At 49.9% G+C, this 19,808-nt stretch overlaps 1 protein-coding gene across 7 annotated transcripts in view; it reads right to left on the bottom strand.

The window, feature by feature from the left end:
- KCNN3 (potassium calcium-activated channel subfamily N member 3) overlaps positions 1 to 19,808 on the bottom strand; it is a 164,958-nt gene that overhangs the window by 110,015 nt on the left and 35,135 nt on the right. For all 7 annotated transcript variants that reach the window (XM_077945287.1, XM_077945274.1, XM_015110839.3 and 4 more), the window contains exon 2: positions 6,556 to 6,651. In XM_077945287.1, the coding sequence (XP_077801413.1) occupies positions 6,556 to 6,651 (96 nt within the window). The remainder of the gene's footprint in view (positions 1 to 6,555; positions 6,652 to 19,808) is intronic.

Here is a 19,808-nt window from a genome sequence, read left to right as displayed (position 1 = left end):
CCATCAACCAACCAGCCAGAGACACCCTTAGGAAACCTCTACCAGGTATCTGAAGAAGGATGGGGACTCTAGCCCCAACCTTGGGGGGTTTGGGCAACCTCCACCTTCCCTCGGAGGACAGGCACAGCTTCCTTCTCTTTTTTTCCTCTCCTAAAACACTCTGGGCCAGCTCTGTCCTGAGCATACAAGGTTTCTGCTCCTGGCAAATACAGGGCACAGCATCATCTCCCCGTGAAACCTGCCCAGCCTCTCTGGGAGAAATGCATCACTCCCTCCTCCGTGGCCACTTGGCGTTTCACAGACCCTCATATTATGGCACTTATGACCCTGGGTCACAGTGGATCAAGGTCTAGGACAAACCAATTTCCAAAGGCAGGAATCAGGTCTGTTTTATTTCTGGATTCTGAATGCCTAGCACAAAGTAGTCCTACAATAAATGTTTGTTGAATAAATAAACAAATGAATGGACTCACCATTTTTATAGACTGTACTAGGGTTGGAAAATTTATAGAGGTCAGTACATGCTCTGCTATTATACCTTGTCTCTCAGTGCCAGGACACCTTACAGGTTACGTTCAGGATGTGACTTGAGTCTGCTTTCTTTTACAGGGAGAAGGGAGAGTGAGGGCACAGAGCAAGATACAGTGTGAGTTCTTCTGTCTGTTCCATCAGGGGAGGACACCACTAACTCCTTTAGTGATGGGACCCCAAAGCACCTGGACCAGCAACACCTCCTGCATTACAGACACCCATGTCCCTGTGACAGTACATTACACGCACCTAGGAGGACACTCCCATCCACAGAGCAATCATGCCACAGGGAGTGAGGCTTCCTATAATTTATGTCCTGTAATTTCAAGTAATTTCCTTGTCTGCTCAGAACTCTATCGGTATTTAATGAAAATATCCCCTTTTATATACCTAATAAATTAAAAGCCTCCCTTTTTTTTTTTTTTTTTTTTTGGTCCCTTGTATTTCAAATTCATGAGGTTGAAGGCCTTCACTGACTACCTGCTATGTGCCCGGCATTGGCCTGGGTGTAGGGACCGCACCTCCCATCCCTGCAACTTTATTAAGGATGCCAGGCTCTGCTCCACGCCTCTGGACATGAATGTGTCTGCACCCCACCCCTTATTCCATGCCCGGGGCTCTGAGCCAGGCACTTCCTCCCTGGGGCACTGCATCCCTCCCATTCTCCCTTCCTCACTCTTGCCCCAGCTCTGGGCATTATCACCCCTCACCTGGCCCATGATGACATGCTTCCCACTGTCCTCCTGCCTCTGAAATTGGCCTTTCCTACATTTGCATGCTGCAGATGAAGAGTGCTGTCTAAAATGTAAATCTGATCATCTTGAAACCTTCTCATAGTTTCTGCTGCTGCCTACAGGACATTTCAAAACCCTTCAGCAAGGCAAACAAGCCCCTACAGGTCCTGCCCACCATCCATAGTGAATTCACCCCCCTACCCAGGACCCTGTCCTTGACACATTCCCAGTGTGCTCTGCAGTTCCCCATCTCAGAGCCTTTGTTTACTCTGAGACTGCTGTCCGGGGTATCCTTTCCACTCTGTCAGCCAGACAAACAGCATTCTCACTTCAGTGAAGGAGTTCTGCTTATATTATCTAATTTAATCTGTACAATAACCCTTTCTGGTAGGTACTGGTTCCGGGTGGGTAGGCATATGCAAACCTACCCCCAAAGGCTGAGGAAGCCGAGAGGTTGAAGAAAGGGGCTGACATATCCAGTTTCTCAGCAAGAAACATTTGATAGGGACTTATGAACAAAAGCCACAGTCTCCGGCGGCAGTAAGACAAGATGGTAGATCCTGCACCATGACCCCCTAGAACCAGGGATTAGATACCAGAGGGAAGGGGTATATGTGCTTCAGAAGCAATTTGCCTAAGGGCAGGACTTACAGTAAACAGTAGATAAAGGAGAAATCTTAGAGGCTTTCCCAAAACTGGGTTAATCGGAAGTCAATATGGAGGATCAGCATCCAAGATGGAGTTGCTGTGGCCTCCACAGTATGGTTATTCGTCCCATTTTACAGAAAAGAAATAGACTAAGAAGGATTAAGTAACTTGTTAAAGGCCACTTACACACTAAAATGTGACAAACAGCATGATTTGCACCCAAGCTGGGCTGCTCTGAAGTCTATGTTCTCAGTCACCTGCTAGCCTGCCTTCCAGGATGGCACCAGGGCCATTCATTAGAGCCATAGGTTCACTCAAAGTTGGTGACCCCTGGGAGAAGCATGGTGAATTCCAAGTTTCTCCTCTAGAGAACTGGGCTCCTGTCCCGGGCTCTGCACCTAGAAGATTATTAAATAGATGCTGAACCAATGACTGCCCTTGGTGGGTCATCAAGAGCATGGGAGGAGAGGATACTGGGGAGCAAGAGGAGTTCAGTGTTTTGCGTGTGGAGCCAGGGGCTGCTGGTGGCATCTAAAACGTGAGTTTGCAGCCTGGGGAGGGGGTTGGCATGGTCTGAGAGCTGTTGGTGAGAGCTAAACCACAGAAGTAAATGGACTCTCCAAGGGAGAGCACAGTTTTCAGTCAGAGTTTTGGTAAATAAACAAAATGCATTGATTCTTGTATTTTCATTTCTCTCCCAGACACACCGGCCTGAGGAAAAGAGATGCCTGAGTCTTTGAAGGTCTGTGCTCCAAAACGCCAACAGAGAAGGAGACTGAGGAGAGACGGGGTGGGGTGCCATCTTCAAACGATGGAGGCTACCACGCGGGAAACACAGCCCCTTCTTTTCCCTGCTCCAGAAGCAGAACCAGGCCTGGGGGCAAGTTCCAAGGAGGCTGCCTCACCTCGGCAGAAGGGCGGGCTTTCTAAAGACACTGGTAGGGCAGCCTCTCCCAGGGGGGCTGGCAGCTCTGCCACAGCAGCACCCACAGAGGCCCTGGGGTTCCTGCACTAGGTGGGCACTACGATTTAAACGTGTCCCCTCCAAAATTCAGGTGTTGCCAATGTGGCAGTGCTAAGAGATGGGGCCTTTCAGAGGTGTTGAGGCCACGAGGGCTCCTCCCTTGTGAATGGGATTAAGGCCCTTATCAAAGAGGCCCTATGCAGTGTTCAGTCCCCCAGCCTCCTGCCTTCCCCGCCTGAGGACGCAGCAATGCAGCGCCATCTTGGAAGCAGAGAGCAGCCCTCACCAGACAACTGAAGCTGCTGGCACCCTAATCTTGGTCTTCCCAACCTCCAGAATTGTGAGAAATACATTTATGTTCCTTATAAATTACCCAGTTTGGATGAGAGTTACCCAACAATGTTGCAGAATTCTTCTTCCTGAAAAACTCAAGCCATCTAAATGAACAAATAAGAATAGTGTTCTAAAAGGTACTCCCCCAGCCTCACGTATGTGCCGGGCAGGGCCTGGGGCCTGGGTGTGAGCTTTTGGGGCAAGGTTGGGGAAGACGGGGACATGGTCTTCTGGTCCCTGCTAAAATTTAGTCATGTGACCAGGAACCATTGTGGATGAGGAAAGTTGTGAGCAGATTCCTAGCAAAGGTCCTGAATCACCCCAAGGGGAGATGCAGCAGCCACCCCCTGCCCTGACTGCTTCACAACAGACGGGCAGCAGCTGGCCTTTCCCTGTGGAAGCTGCTTGCTAAGCACTCCCCTCTGCGTAAGTTCATCAGTCACACTTGGGATAGCTCCTTCCTCCACTCGCAGGAAGTAGGTTCCGCAGCTGGCTGAGCAGCCAGACCTAAACCAGAGAATTACAAGATTGGGGGGCTAAGTAACAGATGAGGACACTGAGCTCCAAGACCAAAAAGCTAAGTCATGGCATGACCAGCTTTGGAAAATAGCTACCTTGAACTCAGCACGCTTTCCATTCAAAGAACGTGCTACAAACGCCTGCTTTTTGTCAGACACTATAGGTCTCTGGAAATGTAAAGGTTAATGCAAAGATAATTGCCTCTGAGGTTGGGGAGAAAGACGCCTAACAGAAAACTGCAATATGGCCCAGTGAGGTATATACAAGGGCATTCTGTAGGAGCCTCCCTCCTGCTGACTCTCTGGGCCCAAACTGTTCCCATTTCCCTCTGGCAAGAGAAGGTCCAGCTGGGCACAGAAAGAACTTTACTGGAAAGGTAAGAGGCACAGAGGAAGCCGGTGTTGGTGACTTTCCTCAAGTGATGGAGGCTGCAGGGAGGATAAGGGGCTGGGTGGCAGGAGCTCAGGGTACAGGAAGGGCTGAGCCAGAGCAGGAGGAAGCCCAGCCACCTGCCAGTACCAGGCGGTCATGACAGTGACCACCTGGTGGACCCAGCTGGTAAGTGACAAGGCCCAGCTAGAAGCAGTGGGACAAAGGTCACAGGAAAGGAACCAAAGTTTCCACTCTGTGAAAGCCCACTCTGTACTCTACACTGTTCCCAACCCCTGCAAGAGTTCAGCAAAGTGGCTGATGTGGTTCCCATACTTCAGATGGGGAAACTGAGCCCCAGGGTCAGGATTCAACACAACTGATTTTACTTTGTTTCTCCAAATTGTGTCGGGCCAAAATGAATGACCCCCAATAGCATCATCTACTGCCCATGATTAGGGCTGAAACAGAGATTGGCCATGAGCTGGACATGGGACAATGGGTGCCCAGCCAGGTTCTGGGCTGTCAGCAACATGACCCTGCCACCAGGCCAGAACTGAGTCAAGCGGCAGCTGGACCAGAACAGGCCGAGAGCTAGGGCTGCAGGCCCTGGACTGGGAACAAGGACCTCAGGAACATCAGAGGGAGGGATACCTGGCTCTACCCACACCAATGCCTGGAGCAGAAAGAGGAAGTAGTCAGGCTTAGCACCAACATAGTGTGGGGTTGAGGCTAAGAACAGCTCCTCTTCTTCCCCTTCCTCAAGCCTAGGTCATAACTGAGTTTTATGATTCTGCCTTTTTTCTTTGGTGTGTGTGACACCTCCCCACACAGGTCAGGGGGACATATAATAATACAGCCTCCCTACAGATGAGGACATGGACCCTGAGGGACTGCCTGGGTCCCACAGCTGGCTTTGGGTGGGGTGGAACCAGGCCCGGAGCCCAGACTGTCAACTTCTGTCCTATCTCGGTTCCGTGGCCCTGTTCCTCCCTGCCTGTACTCCTGGCTCCTTTCTGGGGCTGACTGGACAATGTCTGAGTTAAAGTCCACCACTGCGTCCAATTCAGACTCCATGAAGGAAGCTGCCTGGTGGCATTCGGCACAAGCACAGCCCCTGTCCAAGCACGTGCAACCCTTTAGAGGCTGAAGAGTCCCAGCATCCAGGTCAGTATCCTCTAGTCATCGACAGAATGCAGCCCTGCCAAGGTGGCCTGGAGCTGAGGCTTCCATGTCCCAGTCAGCCACAGTGGCCCCTGACCTTTAGACAAAAAGCCAAGGCTCTCTAGGAGGAGGAGGCACCCCCACCTGCATCTGGACAGCTGCTCCACCCTGAAACTGCCGAGTAACGAAAGGGACTGGATTCGAACAGTGTTGTTCAATAGCGCTTCACAAAGCACTCTCCCATGCACTCCTCATCCCATCCTCACGACAGCTCAGCAGAGCTGGAATAAAGGCCCCATGTTCTAGATGAGAAGATCGAGACCCAGGAAGGTCACAGGGCTGGCCAAAGACACTCCGAGAAAAAAGGTCACGGCCGAGCCTTGGCCCCAGTTTTTCTGACTCTGACTCTGGTCTTCGTCAGTCTCTCGCCTGCTGCCCAGATGTGAATCTATCTGTGCTCCTCCGGCCAAAGGACCGGGATGGTTTCCAGATTCACATGCACATGAGGAAAAACATCTGGAGAGTTTAGAACTGCTCAGGTCCACAGCAGTGCAGGTCAGCCTGAAAGGCCGGGGGCTGGGGGAGGCTCGTCACCAGAAGATGCCTCAGATCTGTTCCCTCCTGTCTCATCCTCCTGGCCCGGGTTGAACCATCCTCCCTATGTCAGCCAAACTGGAAGTGCACCCTGGAGGCCCAGCCAATGTTTCTCTGGGTACCAACTTACTCCTGGGCAGCAAGAAACAGGGGCCTTCTCAGCCACAGCAGACTCTTATTCTTTCTAGAAAATGACACCCCCAGCCTGGCACCCACAAGGGTGAAGCCCACATCATTCACAAAAAGCAGACTCCTTGGTGGAGTTCAGTGCAGCATATGTGGGGGTACACGAGGCAGGTCTGCCTCACTGAGGGGATCAACTCGGTGGCCCAAGTTCATAAAGGATCCAACAAGAGACAGAAAAGGCAGAGCAATGCATCAGGGGCTCTCCCAGCCTGATGGTGCTCAGTGAGGGTCCCGAATACAGCAACCTCGCTCAGCGTGAGGCCCTACGTTTGTCTCTGGGATCCGCACTTCGAAGACAACTTAACAGTTATTCGAAAGCCATGGGGCAGCCTTGCAGTTTCCTCTCCCATTTGGGTCCAAACCAGAAGAGAAGAGCCAAGATCTTGGGCACCGTCTTGTAAAATCACCCAAGTAGCTGCTCGGGGAGTGGGTTTTGGGGGTGGGGATGGGCTCGGCTCAGAGCAAGGCCAAAGGATCAGCCGCTGCATGAAGGAGTAAGGCGGGGGCACCTACCTGGACTTCACGTGTGTGGTAGGCGATGATCAAGCCCAAAAGGATGATGGTGGACAGACTGATAAGGCATTTCAGGGCCAACGAAAACATGGAGTCCTGCAGGAACAATGGAGAGAGAGAATTAGGGAGTGCAGGAAAAGGAGCGTCTCACTTTATTCTGCGGCTGTGTAAAAGAGAAGGGGTGGGGACACAGGAGGGACTGTTACCAGCCACTCCTAGGAGCAGGTGTAGCACAAAGTCAGCCTGAGCCACACAAAAGCCTTGGGCTGTGCCTGGGCTGGCTCTGTTTCAGCAGCTGCCCCCTCTGAGCCTCTGTTTTCTTGGGCTAAGTCATATTTGCATTCCTGGGATGAACGCTACTTGGGCATGATGTATTATGTTTGTTATACATGGCTAGATTCAGTTTGCTGATGTGTTATTTAGAATTTGTACTTCCATGCTCGTAAGTCATATGAACATCGTTCTTTATTGTGCCGCTATTACACGGTTTGGGCATCAATATTACGCCAGCTTGGGCCTCTGTTTTCTCTTAAACCCAAACCAGAGGACTTCGGAGGCAGAATTCTTTCAGGACTGAATCTGAATGTCCCAGCAGCTGCTCTCATCTCCTGGCTTAGGCCAAGGGCAGGGGAGGAGGCAGGGACAGCAGAGGAGCTACTGGAGAAAGAAGTGGGTGAGCACAGGAGCAGAGAGGGGTCCTGGCAGGAGAAGGACTCTGAGGGTCCCTCCTGCTAGGGATTAGGTGGGGGAGGTGAGCCCTGTGTTCTCCACCACAGCCTTTCAGCCCCAGGGCAGCTTAGAGAACCTGAGGTGTGTGGTTAAGAACATGACCTCTGCGGCCACACTGCTGGGTCCCAGTCCTACAACAGCCACTTAGGGCTACATGACCTTAGAACGCCCACTCCACCTCTCTGCACCAGCATGCCTCCTGTGTCAGATGCGGATAATATTGGGGCCTACCTCACAGGGCTGTTGTGAAAATAAAGGAGTTAATTTAGGTAAAGTGCCCAAAACAGTGCCTGGCCAAGTAAGTGTTAACTACCCTTATCATTTACTTTGCATCCTCTACAAATCAGGGTGTCTGGGTTGGAATTTGGTGCACCTCTGGGCATTTCGAAGCTGTAAGTAGAGATAGCTCCCAGTTCCAAAGGAAGGTGGGAACACAGCCCTGAGCGAAGGCAGCGGATGAGATCCAGGAAGCATTTCCAAGCAGCGACTGTGTGTGGCGGCCCTGCACTTGGTCCGGAGTGGTGCACGCCACAAAAGAAACAGCCCCTGTCCTCAGGGAGTTGGTCATTAGAAGAATGATGCCCAATTTCTGGAAGGCACCTTACAGTTTACAAGGTAGTTTCACGTATTTGTTCTCATCCTTCCTCAGAACAGCCCTCGGCCTTTTACCTTATAGATATTACAGGCTGAGGCCCAGAGGGGTGGGTGGCTTGTGCCAGAATTCAAAGCCAAGGCCTCTGACTCGCAGTACAGAGCACGCCCGCAAGCCCTCGGGCACACTCTCCAGTGGCAAACAATGTAGAAACATGGGAAGCATTCATTTAAGTAGACCTAAATGACACCTTAAGACAACAAGGTAAGGGAGAATATGATCAACTGGCAGAGTGAGATCTACGGTAGAGCTAGGGGAGCTCGAGGGAGGGAGGCCACTGTGGATGGGTCCGAGGCAGCTTTCAGAGGCGGATGTGAGGGCAGCTGAGATCTATGGAGTGAGGCGGTAAGTCCAATATGGCTACCACAAGAATGAGAGGAGGGCTTGGGACTCGAACCCAGGACTTCCAAGTGCCCAGGTCCATGCTCTCGGCCACCCTCTGTGGGCTAAAACAGAATGAAAGCGCTCTCCCTGATGTCTATTAATCTCCCCATTCATTTCATTGGTACACTTCTTGAGGCCCACTGGAGATATAAAGAAAACTAATGAAGTAACTCATTCATTCACTCTTTCACAACAATTTCAACCACTTCTCATTTGCTGGGCACTTGCTAGATATCCACCAGTGTGCTAGATTCTATACATACAGTGATACACACCAGAAGCTTCTGATCTGGCTTATTCACTAACTCTGACTTTCTACATTGTATGGGGTCGTCCAACTACGGGAAAAGATCTCCATTATTTGCTATACATAAGATGATCTAAACATAAGCAAGTCTTCTTTTAGCCTCTTCATGTTCCACGGTTCTGTGAAGAGCAGCCTGCAATCATTTACTGAGCACACATGTATGGGGGCCTAAGGAGGGTTGGTGCTGTTCTGGTCCAATGTCAACACAGAGAAGGACAGAACACAGTGCTGGCCCTCAAAAACGTTCTGATCTTCGCAAGCACTGCCTGATGCCTGAAACGCTACCCAACCACAAGACCCAGATGGAGCTGAAAAGAGCAAACGGCGAATTCAGGAACACTCAGACTGTATTAGGGTAAGACAAACCTCCCTGCACGAATCAACTGGGGACAGCTCACAATGTTTGCCAGCCAGAAATGACCATAACTTTCTTTTCAAAGGGGTCTGAAACCATCTGGGAGCTTCACACCTCCCCGGGAAGGATTTGGGATCAGTTGCACATTTCAGCCTCTCATTTATTTCTTTTGGCAGAAATGAATTGACATCAGAATCCAAGTCTATTTCCATCATTTTAAAGGAAGCAGTGAAGGGAAATGGGCCAGATGCTGTCTCTCTCCTTTGAGCCTCTTCCTTTTGTCCTAAAGCTCAAAACCTTTACATGAACAGGCAACTCCCACCTGCTTCTTGGTTTTGGCCAGTACAACCTCCCTGGCCAGTTCCAGCCCCATCTGCAGGATGACCAAGCTGTGTGCTGGATCAACAGGGACTCTCAATATCTTACAGATTTCTTTGCATTCTCCATCAAGTCAATAAAAAAAATTAACCAACCACTTTTAATAGCTGGAAAACATGTTAAAGAAGTCTGGCTAAACTAGGAATGTTTTCTATTTGGTAGAATGTTGAATTAACATCTTCTCTTTGCTGCCTGAACATCAATGAAGCTTGAAATTGATATGGTTCCTTGGGGGACAGCAGTGACACAGGGCTGCCATACACCCCAGGATGGGGTACCTGCCACACCCATTGCCCCTACTCACTCCCATCTGAGGGCCAATAAGGGGCTCGTAGAACAGAGGGAATCCAGTGGTCAACTGGTCAACCCTTCTGCCCCATGACTCAGAACTTTTCAACACGGAGTAACAATCCTTAACACACAGGAATACTCAGGAATTATATCTCATTTCATGAGAGTCATTTTTAAAGCCATTTATTCCTAAATGCCCACAAATGTTCAAGTGGTTAAGTAGATTTGAGATCAGGCAGTGATGGAACACCATGCAGTCACTAAAAAACACTTCTGCAGAGAATATCTGAAGACATGGAGAATGGCTGATGATAGAATATTAAGTGAAAAACTCAGATCCCAACACGATATGTAGTATATTTCCAATTATTTAGTTTTTAAGCTTTTTTTTAGTGTAGAAAAAGACTGAAAATACGTCAACAGAATTCCTAAGAGCTGCCTCCATCCATGTGGTCCCTGTTCTGCTCCAGGCCACAAGCCAGCCCTTCACAGATCTGTGATTTCTCACTGATGACAATAATCTGTAATAAAGCACGTCTATTGGGGCCTACCATGCAAGGACGGCATCATCAACCCACTCTTACAGAGGAGAAAATGGAAGCTCTCAGAAGTTAAGTAAGTTGTTCAAGGGCAGGGCTCACCATGGCAAAGCCAGGATTTGCAGAAGCCAGGTTTTACACCCAGATCTGTCTGCCTCCAGGTTCCATACCCTGCCTGTGCCCCAGCACCCCACCTGCTCCTGCGGCCACGCCTTGCTGGCCCTCCAATATCTGCAGTGAGGCTTCTTAGAGCTGCTCCAGCCTTTCCTCCCCTGAGGCTGTGCAGAGGGTGATGGATTGTGTTCCCCAGCTTCTGAGCCAGCCACAGAAATTGCTCTCCTGGCCTGCCTTGTAGCTTCCAAAAACAGGCCAGAACTGTAATGATTATGGTAGATTCTTCCCAGAGACTTTGAAGTTCTAAATGTGTTTTATTGTTTGGAACATCACAAAAAAGAGAAAGCTATGCTTACAGACAGAGTCCTGGAGGGGCACTGAACCAAAATGAAATATTAGCTTAACTCGGATAATGATGGGCAGGCTCCTTCCCCAACCAAGCTGCTACCCACAAAGAGTGTATGTGTATGGCTGTGTGCGTGTGTGTGCTTATACACACATGTGGTCCATTCATGATTTCTGTCACTGGCTGAAACCCCCAAAGGGAAAAGGTGACAGCGTCTGAAGTTCGTATTTACTGAATTAAGGTCTGATGTGCCTGTCTAACATCACTATGTTTTGTGCATTCAGTCTGGGAAATAATTGATTTAGAAATCTTTTCTGTCTAATAAGGTCAACTTTTCCTTCAATTTCATGGAGAGGTCCAAAATTGATTGATATTCAACATCGGCTTATGACTGTGGTTCTGTAATGGTTGTCCTAATTAGATGGTCTTGCTAATTAATGCTATGCAAATTAAACCAGCCCCTCTTCTGCTGGCAGGGAAGACCGCATCACTAGTCGCTGTTCTCCAGGGAGACCTGAGGCTCCTTTCCCTCCATATCAGCACCAAGCCCTGGCCTTCTTCCTTCCTCAATCTCATGCTGCCCAGTTCTTGGGATCTCTCATGCTGCCCAGTTCTTGGGATCTTTCATTCTTTTTTTTTTTTTTTTTTTTTTTGAGACAGAGTCTTGCTCCATCGCCAGGCTGGAGTGCAGTGGTACAATCTCGGCTCACTACAACCTCCACCTCCCGGGTTCAAGCGATTCTCCTGCCTCAGCTTCCCGAGTAGCTGGGATTACAGGCACATGCCACCATGCCCAGTTGTATTTTTAGTAGAGACGGGGTTTCACCTGTTAGCCAGGATGGTCTCGATCTCTTGACATCATGATCCGCCAGTCTTGGCCTCCCAAAGTGCTGGGATTACAGGCATGAGCCACCGTGCCCAGCTGGATCTTTCATTCTTATCCATCATCCTCAGCTCCTATCTTAGCACAGCCTCCTCCTTCCAGGTGGAGCACCCTAATTTAATTGCAAGCCCAGGCGTGGTGGCTCACGCCTGTAAGTCCAACACTTTGGGAGGCCAAGGCAGGTGGATCACTTGAGGCCGGGAGTTCAAGACCAGCCTGGCCATCATGGTGAAACCCCATCTCTACTAAAAATACAAAAATTAACTGGGCGTGGTGGCGCATGCCTGTAATCTCAGCTTCTCAGGAGGCTGAGGCAGGAGAATGACTTGAACCCGGGAGATAGAAGTTCTCAGCAGTGAGCCGAGATCACGCCACTATACTCCAGCCTGGGTGACAGAGCAAGACTCTGTATCAAAAATAATAATAATAATAATAATAATTGCAGCTGTTGGTCCTCCCAGCATTCTCAGAGCGGCTTCCCAGCCTGGCTCCTACCAGAAGTCAGCTAACAGAATCCTGTTTCAGTTACTAATGAATGAAGTGACAGAATGAAGTCACTCAGACCCTCTGCCTCCCAGGACTGTTCAACCTGAGACCAGGAGAGACAGCCGATGCTGTCACAGTGGGAAGGGAGACTCTGGGGACTCCAGAGGGCAGCTGGACCTCTGACCAGCCTGAGAAGGGAGAAGGGCCAAGACCCTGATGCTTGCTAGCCAAGAGAGCTCTGGAAGAGAGGCCCACGGTATGGATCCAAGGGCACAGGGGTCTCAGCCTCCTCCGTAGCAAACGCCTGGCCTGGACAAGTTGCTTCCTTCTCCTAAGCCTCAGCCCCCAGTAAAATGAGACTCCTGGACAAAACCATCTCCAAAGTTCAGTTAAGCCTGATGACCAAGACGCCAGGCACACATGCCATGACAAACAGGTCACAGGGACATATCCAACACTCATTCCTTTTTTTTTTTTTTTTTCAGGAGTTTTCTTTTCCTAGGCATTTTGTAGATGATGAAATGCTGGGTGTGAAATGGTCAGCCACAAAACCCACTCACACCATCTTCTCCTCAAACACAACAAGGCAAGCTTCCTATTTTTAGTCATGGGGGCTAACGAAGATGTTCATTGTCTCTTTCTAAATAACATAGGATTTGAAACCAAAAGGCCAGAGTTCAAGTCATGTCTTTGCTACTAACTAGCTGTGTGACATTGGATCAGTCCTTTAACCTCTCTGGGCCTCTGGTTTCTTCTCTGCAAACCAGAACTACCCTTACTTTTCTCACAGCTGTTAGGGGATGAGATAAGATGATGCATATGAAAAATCCCATTCTGTTTTCACACAAAGAGAAGCATGCATTCTCTTGTAGCCAAACACCTCTTCTCTTGCCATGCAGATGTCAGTGCAGGTAAATGCAGCTGATCCTCAGTCTGGAGCTGCTCACTGCACCCCCAATATCAGCATTTTATGGCTGCAACAATTTATAAAGATATCCCCGAGGCATTTCAGAAAGACACCTTTGCAATCTGCATAGCCAAACATTCATTCACTCGTGCATTCATACGACATATATTCACTGAGCACTTACCATGCCCAGGCACTGTGCTGGACACTTGCCAAATGCCAGAGATTCCCTACCCCCTCCAACCCCAACCCACTGAGCCTAAATGCCATCCAAGAGCTCCCAGGAGCTCATCCCAAGGGCTGCCCTCTGCACAATCATCACCCCGTCACCTTGACATCCCATCCTCTCCCTCTTGGACCCTCTCCCTGACTTCTCCGTCCTGCCCACAGTGCAAGGTCAAGAAGAGATGGGCCAAGGGTCAGGTTAGGGGACCCTGGAGGACACATCAGGCTAGGACAGCCAAGAATGGGCAGGAAGCCCGGACTGAGGGAGAAGACCTACAAGTGGTTCCTTTGTGCCCGAGTGACCAGTGCTCTCCACGGCAGAGCTCAAGCATGGATACTAGTTGCCAAGCTCCAGGAAACTTTCCTGCCTGCCTGAGCCCACTATGTGGGTGAGGACGTCTTTACCACAGGTCCCAGGGGCTGGAGATGGGGCTAAACCTCACTGCCACCTTTTCTCCAGCCCCGTCACCTTCTTACATGAAGCTTCTGTTCTGGGCCCACGCCCGAACCCCACAGCCAGGGGATGCTTGAGGTGGATCCCCAGTGGGTAGAAAGCTGAGATGAGACCATCCACACTCTCCTCTCAGTCCCAGGAGCCAACCAGGCATCATGAGCCAGCTGACCCGCATCAGGAAGTGGGGTCTGACCCAGACCCGAGAGCAGGTGGCTCCTCGGAGCCCTGTCCTCAGTCCTCCTGTGCCCTCCTCAGCCCCCATCCCTGAACGGGGTCCATATACCCACCATCGAAGCTGGGAGCCATTGCCTGCTTTAATTCTACACAGGGTAACCTCAGCACCAGGAACCCCGCTAGTCTGCCCTGGGCCCCACACCCTCCCTGAGGCTGGCCATGCCTGGTGCCCCCGTCAGCACTGCCCAGCTGGGGTGACCAGAGCACCTTTCACCATCTGACCCCATTTTCCCATGGATGTTGTTCTCTCACCCCCACCAGAATGTCAGCCCAGAGGGCGGGGAATTTTTACATTGCATTTGTTCACTCCTACAGCCCCATGCCTAGAACACTGGCACATAGTAAGTCAATAAATATTAGTTGAACGTTGAATATTTGAATGAAGGGAGCAAAATTTTTGAGATATGTCAAGCAGGTAGACACTTCCATCCTGAATTTCCAAATTCATCAGAACTAAAGAGAGGTGATGAAAGTAACAGCTAACATTTATTATTCACTTACCACAGGCCAGGCACTGTGCTAACTTCGTTAGGTCCTCAGAACAACCCATGGCCCCATTCTAGAGATGAGGGATCTGAAGCCTGGAAAGGGTCACATTCCCACCATCCCTGGATGAGGAAGAGGTGGGGGCCAGATTCAAACCTGTGCTCTCACCACTGACCCAGAGGGAACCTCACGAAGACAGGATGGCAATTGCCGGAACATCACCCCTGCAGGCCCTGCCCTCACCAGTCCCACCTGCTCTCTGAAGAAGCCCCCAGTGGTGTGGCTTTAGTGGTGTGATAGACAGTGAACAGACTGAGGTCAGGGCTTGGGGTCTGCACTGTCTCTGCAGACTGGGCCTGGCCACGGGGACACTAGGCAAATAATACTTGTGGAGTGAAGGAAGCCAGTGGTCTCGACACAAAACTCATAAAGTCAAGTTGCCCCTGGGGCATGTCCCTGGACCTCTAAATTGTCACTCCCGGAAAGAGATGGAACCTGATGTCTGAGGGACATCATGCAGTTAATAACAAGGGCATTCAGGTCTCAGCAGAGGGTGGCCTGCTCATGTTTAGTGAAGCCAGCGTGACGACCAGGACACCAATTAAGAGAAAATGATCCTCCCCAGGCCCTGGCTCTCCCGCTGTGCGATGCCCCAAGGAAGGCAGAAAAAGGTTATTTAGGAGACCACGCTCCCAAAATATCAAGTCAGACGGGTCACCCCCTTCAGGCCACAAACATAATTCCAATTAAGGAGACAGTTTCCTTTATAAGGTCTGGGCAGAGGGGAACTGGCATATCATGAATTCTCTACTGCATGCTTGCTTATAATTTATTTTCCTGCCCCACTTACAATATTGGCAAAGATTCCACATGATTCAATCAAACTTTTTTATTACATGTTTCCATGTGCCAGGCACAGTGCTACGTGCGGGAGGTGGAAACATACATGATGAGGCCTTTTTAAAGGCAGTTTGGTCCTTGCTGCTCCTAAGGTAGCCAAAAGCTGGCCCACCTAGGATTCTTACAGACACAAAGCAAGCACTTAACAAATGTTTGTTGGGTAAATGAATATGGAACGGTAAATACAGATTTAAACCTTCGAGCTCCATACAGAGGCAGAATGGGAGCAGAAGGGTTTGTAACTCCCCGCCCCTACAGGGAGGATGGAGGTGAGATGGAAGCCCATGAAGCACCAATAGCCCAGGTCCTTGTGGAACTGAGGGGCTTGGCACTACCCCAGAGCAATTAAATCGGAATCTCTGCAAGTGAGGTCTCGGCACTAACTTTTAAAAAAAGATCTCAGTGAATCTAATGTGCGGGCCAGAAATGAGAATTGCTGCTCTGGGGCAGAAAGAAAGAAACCAGGAGGCTGGGGTTGCCATCATAGCCCTTCCAAGCTCCCCAAGCAACGGAGCTTAGAAGCCATCTAGTTCAGTACCCCATGAGTCTCTTCTCTAAGATTCCTGGCACATGGCCATCCAGTCTCTGCTTGATTATCTCCAGGGACTGGAAACTCACTTCCTCTCAATGTAGCCCTGGAGAGACTCTATTCTGGATGGCTCTTTTTCAAAGATCTGCCTGCAGTGCTTGGTCCCAGTGAAACAAATGCCTCTGTGAAGTCCTGCTCTGACTTTAGCATCATGACGTCTATGTCAATGTCTTTGACAAGTGAGCCTCTCGCTGGGACACACACTCATTAACATACAGAACACCAGGAGATCCGCTAGTTCCCCAACTCTCATTCTCCACGAGGACACTGAGGCTGCCTTGCCCCCATCATACAGCATCCTGTGTTGGAGAAAACTTTAGAACCCAGGTGTTGGGACTCCCGCCCTATGCTCACGGGAGCAGGCAGCCAGGCCCACCCTGCTTTTCCTACTAATGGAAATATAACAACCAGTCCCTGAACTCATCTGTTCTCCAAAAGCCTGTATCCCTATCCTGGAAGTCACCTCCAAGCCTGTCACCTAGTCACTGTTTCCTTCTCCAATAAAAAATGGAGTCCTGATTAGCTTTTAGCCTCCACTGCTTGTGGAATGTGAGTGCTCTTGGCCAGTTAGCAATTACATTACTCTTGTGGTGTCAAGAAGTCCCTACAGCCTCCTCCGGCTTTGATGAATGCGTACCTGCCACTGCGCATCAGGTTCTGAAGGTTCTGACACCATACCTTTATCTCAGGAGAACTGCATAGCACACCGAAGGTCCCTAGTCCCAGCACCCAAATCTGTCCTGGCATCTGGGGTGTACAGAGTTACAGTGAAACACCTAACCTTGATTCACCCTCCCAGAGCCTCCCGGAGCGCTGCTTAATTTGCTATCACCATGAGGGGTTCACCTAGCAAATATTTACTGCTCCACCTGCCAAGGATCTGGCCCCCCTATTTCATCCAGATGGCAGGAACCCCATTTTCTTAAATGTTCTAGAATATTTGAAACAAATAAATGTGCTTTCTGGATGGCTTGCTTTGAAGTAGTTTTGTTTTCTCTTAATAAAACCTATCTGGCCCCCAAATGAATAAAACAGCAGGAAATCACTTTGCTCTGCAGAAAGCTGTGCGCTCCCTGCTAGACTGGGTTGCTCACTAGAACCAAATCAGCCTAGCTGGGCTTGTCCCAGGCCTGGGCTTCCCTTTCCCCATCCTGACCCAGCCATCGCTGACCAGACGCACAACAGATTCCCAGATTCTCTGCAGGAGCTGTGGTCAGCTAGTTACAAGGAACTGGTACATTCACTTCAGGTAGCTGTAACTTGAAATGATGTTGATTTGCATCACCTGATAGCCACAGAGAAGTATGTGGGTTTTAAAGACACAAAGCAAGGCCTACAGATGACTCCCCACCCTGGGTCTCTCAGCCTTATCACCCCTCCAATTAGCCCTTTCCTCCCTCCAGCCCTTGCCTCTGTCTGCACCAGAGGCTGCTGCAACACTAGGGCCCCAGCTGAACCTTCCAACTTCGTCAAAGAATTCCAAAATGGAGAAAACCACCACTCCCCACCTGAAGCTCAGAGGCAAAAACCCATTTCCATCCCCACACTGGGCAAAATCATCCCCCAACCCCGACAATGTTTGGGCCAAACGAAAATTTTTAAGACACCCAGAAATCACATATGGTGAGAAAAACAACCGCCTGCAGGCTCCACAGACATCTCTGGAGGCTGTTCTGGAGTTTCCCAGATAAAGAACAGCCGCGTCCGTGTTTCCCAGCCATGCTTCCAGGCTTCCTGGAGTTGCCAGCACTCTGAGGGCAGCATCACCTTCCTTCCACTTCCACACCTACAGCCTTGCCAACAAACGTGAGACAGTGAGTCCTCCACCCAACACTCGACTTAGCTGGAAGAGGCCTTCTAAGCCATCAAGTCTCACTCCCCGATCCTACAGGCAAGCAAATTAAGGCCGGGAGAGGGGCTCTGGACGACCCAAGGCCACACACCAGTAACAGAAAGGGCTGATAATGCCCTGAGCCTTCCAAGGGTGGGGCTGGTGTTCTGCCACATCCTCACTCTGCCCATCCACCAGCTTGAACACTGTCTGAAAGGGACGGGCCCTTGTCTCAGTCCTCTCTCCACCCCTCCGCAGCTCCTCAATTCAGGTTTGGGGAGTGAACGTTTCCTCCATGCCTCATTCAAGGACAAATCGGGAGAAATAACAATTACCTACTCCAGGTTCTCTATCTTCTTTTGGCTTAACAATACAAAAGCTTAAACATAAATAAAGGGAAATGGTCTGGAAAAATAACCAGTTGGCATGGAACTATTGGCATCTCAGTGTGGCATAAGAAGTAGAAATGCTGTTTTTTAGAAACAGCACAGCCGCGAGTTTCCTAACCATTTGGCACAGGTTTTTCAATTGTTTGGATGTGATGGACGATGTTGATAGAAGTGGTGGAGACCAAACACAGGCTATTAATAGACCAAACATGGTACTTTTATAATTCTTTCTCTCTCTCTAATTAGCTCTCTGGCACCAAACTGTTGCCGACCTGCCTACCTTTTACTTTGAGGTGCCATGAATTCCAGCAACGGGGCACCACACGAGCCCTGCTGCCTGCCCATGTCCAAGCATGCTCATCTGAGAGCCTGAGAGCCTGGAGGAAGGCTGGAAGCCACACACCAACGTGGGCCACCGGCCTGTACAGGGCTTCAAGGAAACTGCAAAATGCAAAGACTCCTTGGGTGCTGGTCCTGCCTATCATGGGGCATACAGTAGAGTCTAACAAGCAGACTATCCATGGTCTAGGGGGGTCAGGGAATCTCCCAATTCCTCCATGTATTTATTTCCTCCATTTCTTTCTCCAAGAACGTGAGGCAGCCCCATCTCAAGGCAGGAGCTCATTCCACCCTAATTGGTTCAAGTTAGAGCCATTTCAAGGCAGAAGGATCTCCATGGTTCCCCTATAGGTGTTGCCTCTGGGAACTCTCCTCAGATTCAAACTCTACGAGGACTTACTGAGTACTTGTTATATGACAGGCTCTGAGTCTACCCATCCATCTTCACATAAGCTCTCATTTAATCCTCATAGGAAGGAACTGTCCCCACTTGACAAATGAGAAACTGAGGCATGGAATGATTATACAATTTGCCAAGATCACACAGCTGGAAGTGTGGGAGCCAGACTTGAAACACACAGCTTCTGATTCCAAGCCCAGGATCGGTGAGGGCCGCGGCACAGTCCCCGCTGAGACCTATGCCCTGAGCTCTTCATGGAGGAGGTTGCTTGTTCCTGCTCCACTGAAGCCAGATCTGCTACTTCTTTGCCCCTGAGCTGCACTTGTTTCCACATCCACAGAACTCCCAGTCCTGACCAGCTGTCCTCTACCTGCATGGGGTCAGCCACCAAGGAAACCAGGCCAAAGACTAGAGCTGGACCATTTGACACCATCACCATCTTTAACATCTATTCAATGAGACTAAAAATCCTTTCTTCCTTCCAGGGTTGTTGTGAGGAAGAGCAGATAATGAACGTGAAAACACTCTCCCAGTCGAGGGTTCCCACGGGCTTAAAACAGCCTATGCATAGGGTGGCGATACATTCGGGTTTACCCAGGAGAGTCCAGTGTATGCCTGTTATCTGGCATAATTATTACTATGAGTGGTAATCATTAATATAATAATCTCGAAAGTGTCCCGGTTTAGACAATGAATCATATGATCACCCCATATATGTAGCATTTGCTGCCACAGGGTCTGAGAGAATTGGGGCCCCCTTCCCACCCTCTGCCCTCATGCCTCCAGCTTCCGCACCCACTCTGTGTAGCAGGAGGGTGGGGTGCAGGGTCTCCATCAGCAGACACTTTGCCAGGCTCATGGGCAGGCATCATTCTGTTAGATCAAAGCAATTATTAGTAGACACTATTTTTAGCAAGGTGGTGTCACAGTGCCTGGATTAATTGCAATTAATTATATGTCACTCCTTTAAGGTTTATTTCATCAATTATGGACAATCACGGCCATGTGCCTAACTTGCTTTAACCCTTGGTGACT

This window comes from Macaca mulatta, chromosome 1 (assembly GCF_049350105.2).
Source record: "Macaca mulatta isolate MMU2019108-1 chromosome 1, T2T-MMU8v2.0, whole genome shotgun sequence".
In the NCBI taxonomy this organism is placed as follows: Eukaryota; Metazoa; Chordata; class Mammalia; order Primates; family Cercopithecidae; genus Macaca; species Macaca mulatta.
This window is presented reverse-complemented; position numbering and strand designations above follow the sequence as displayed.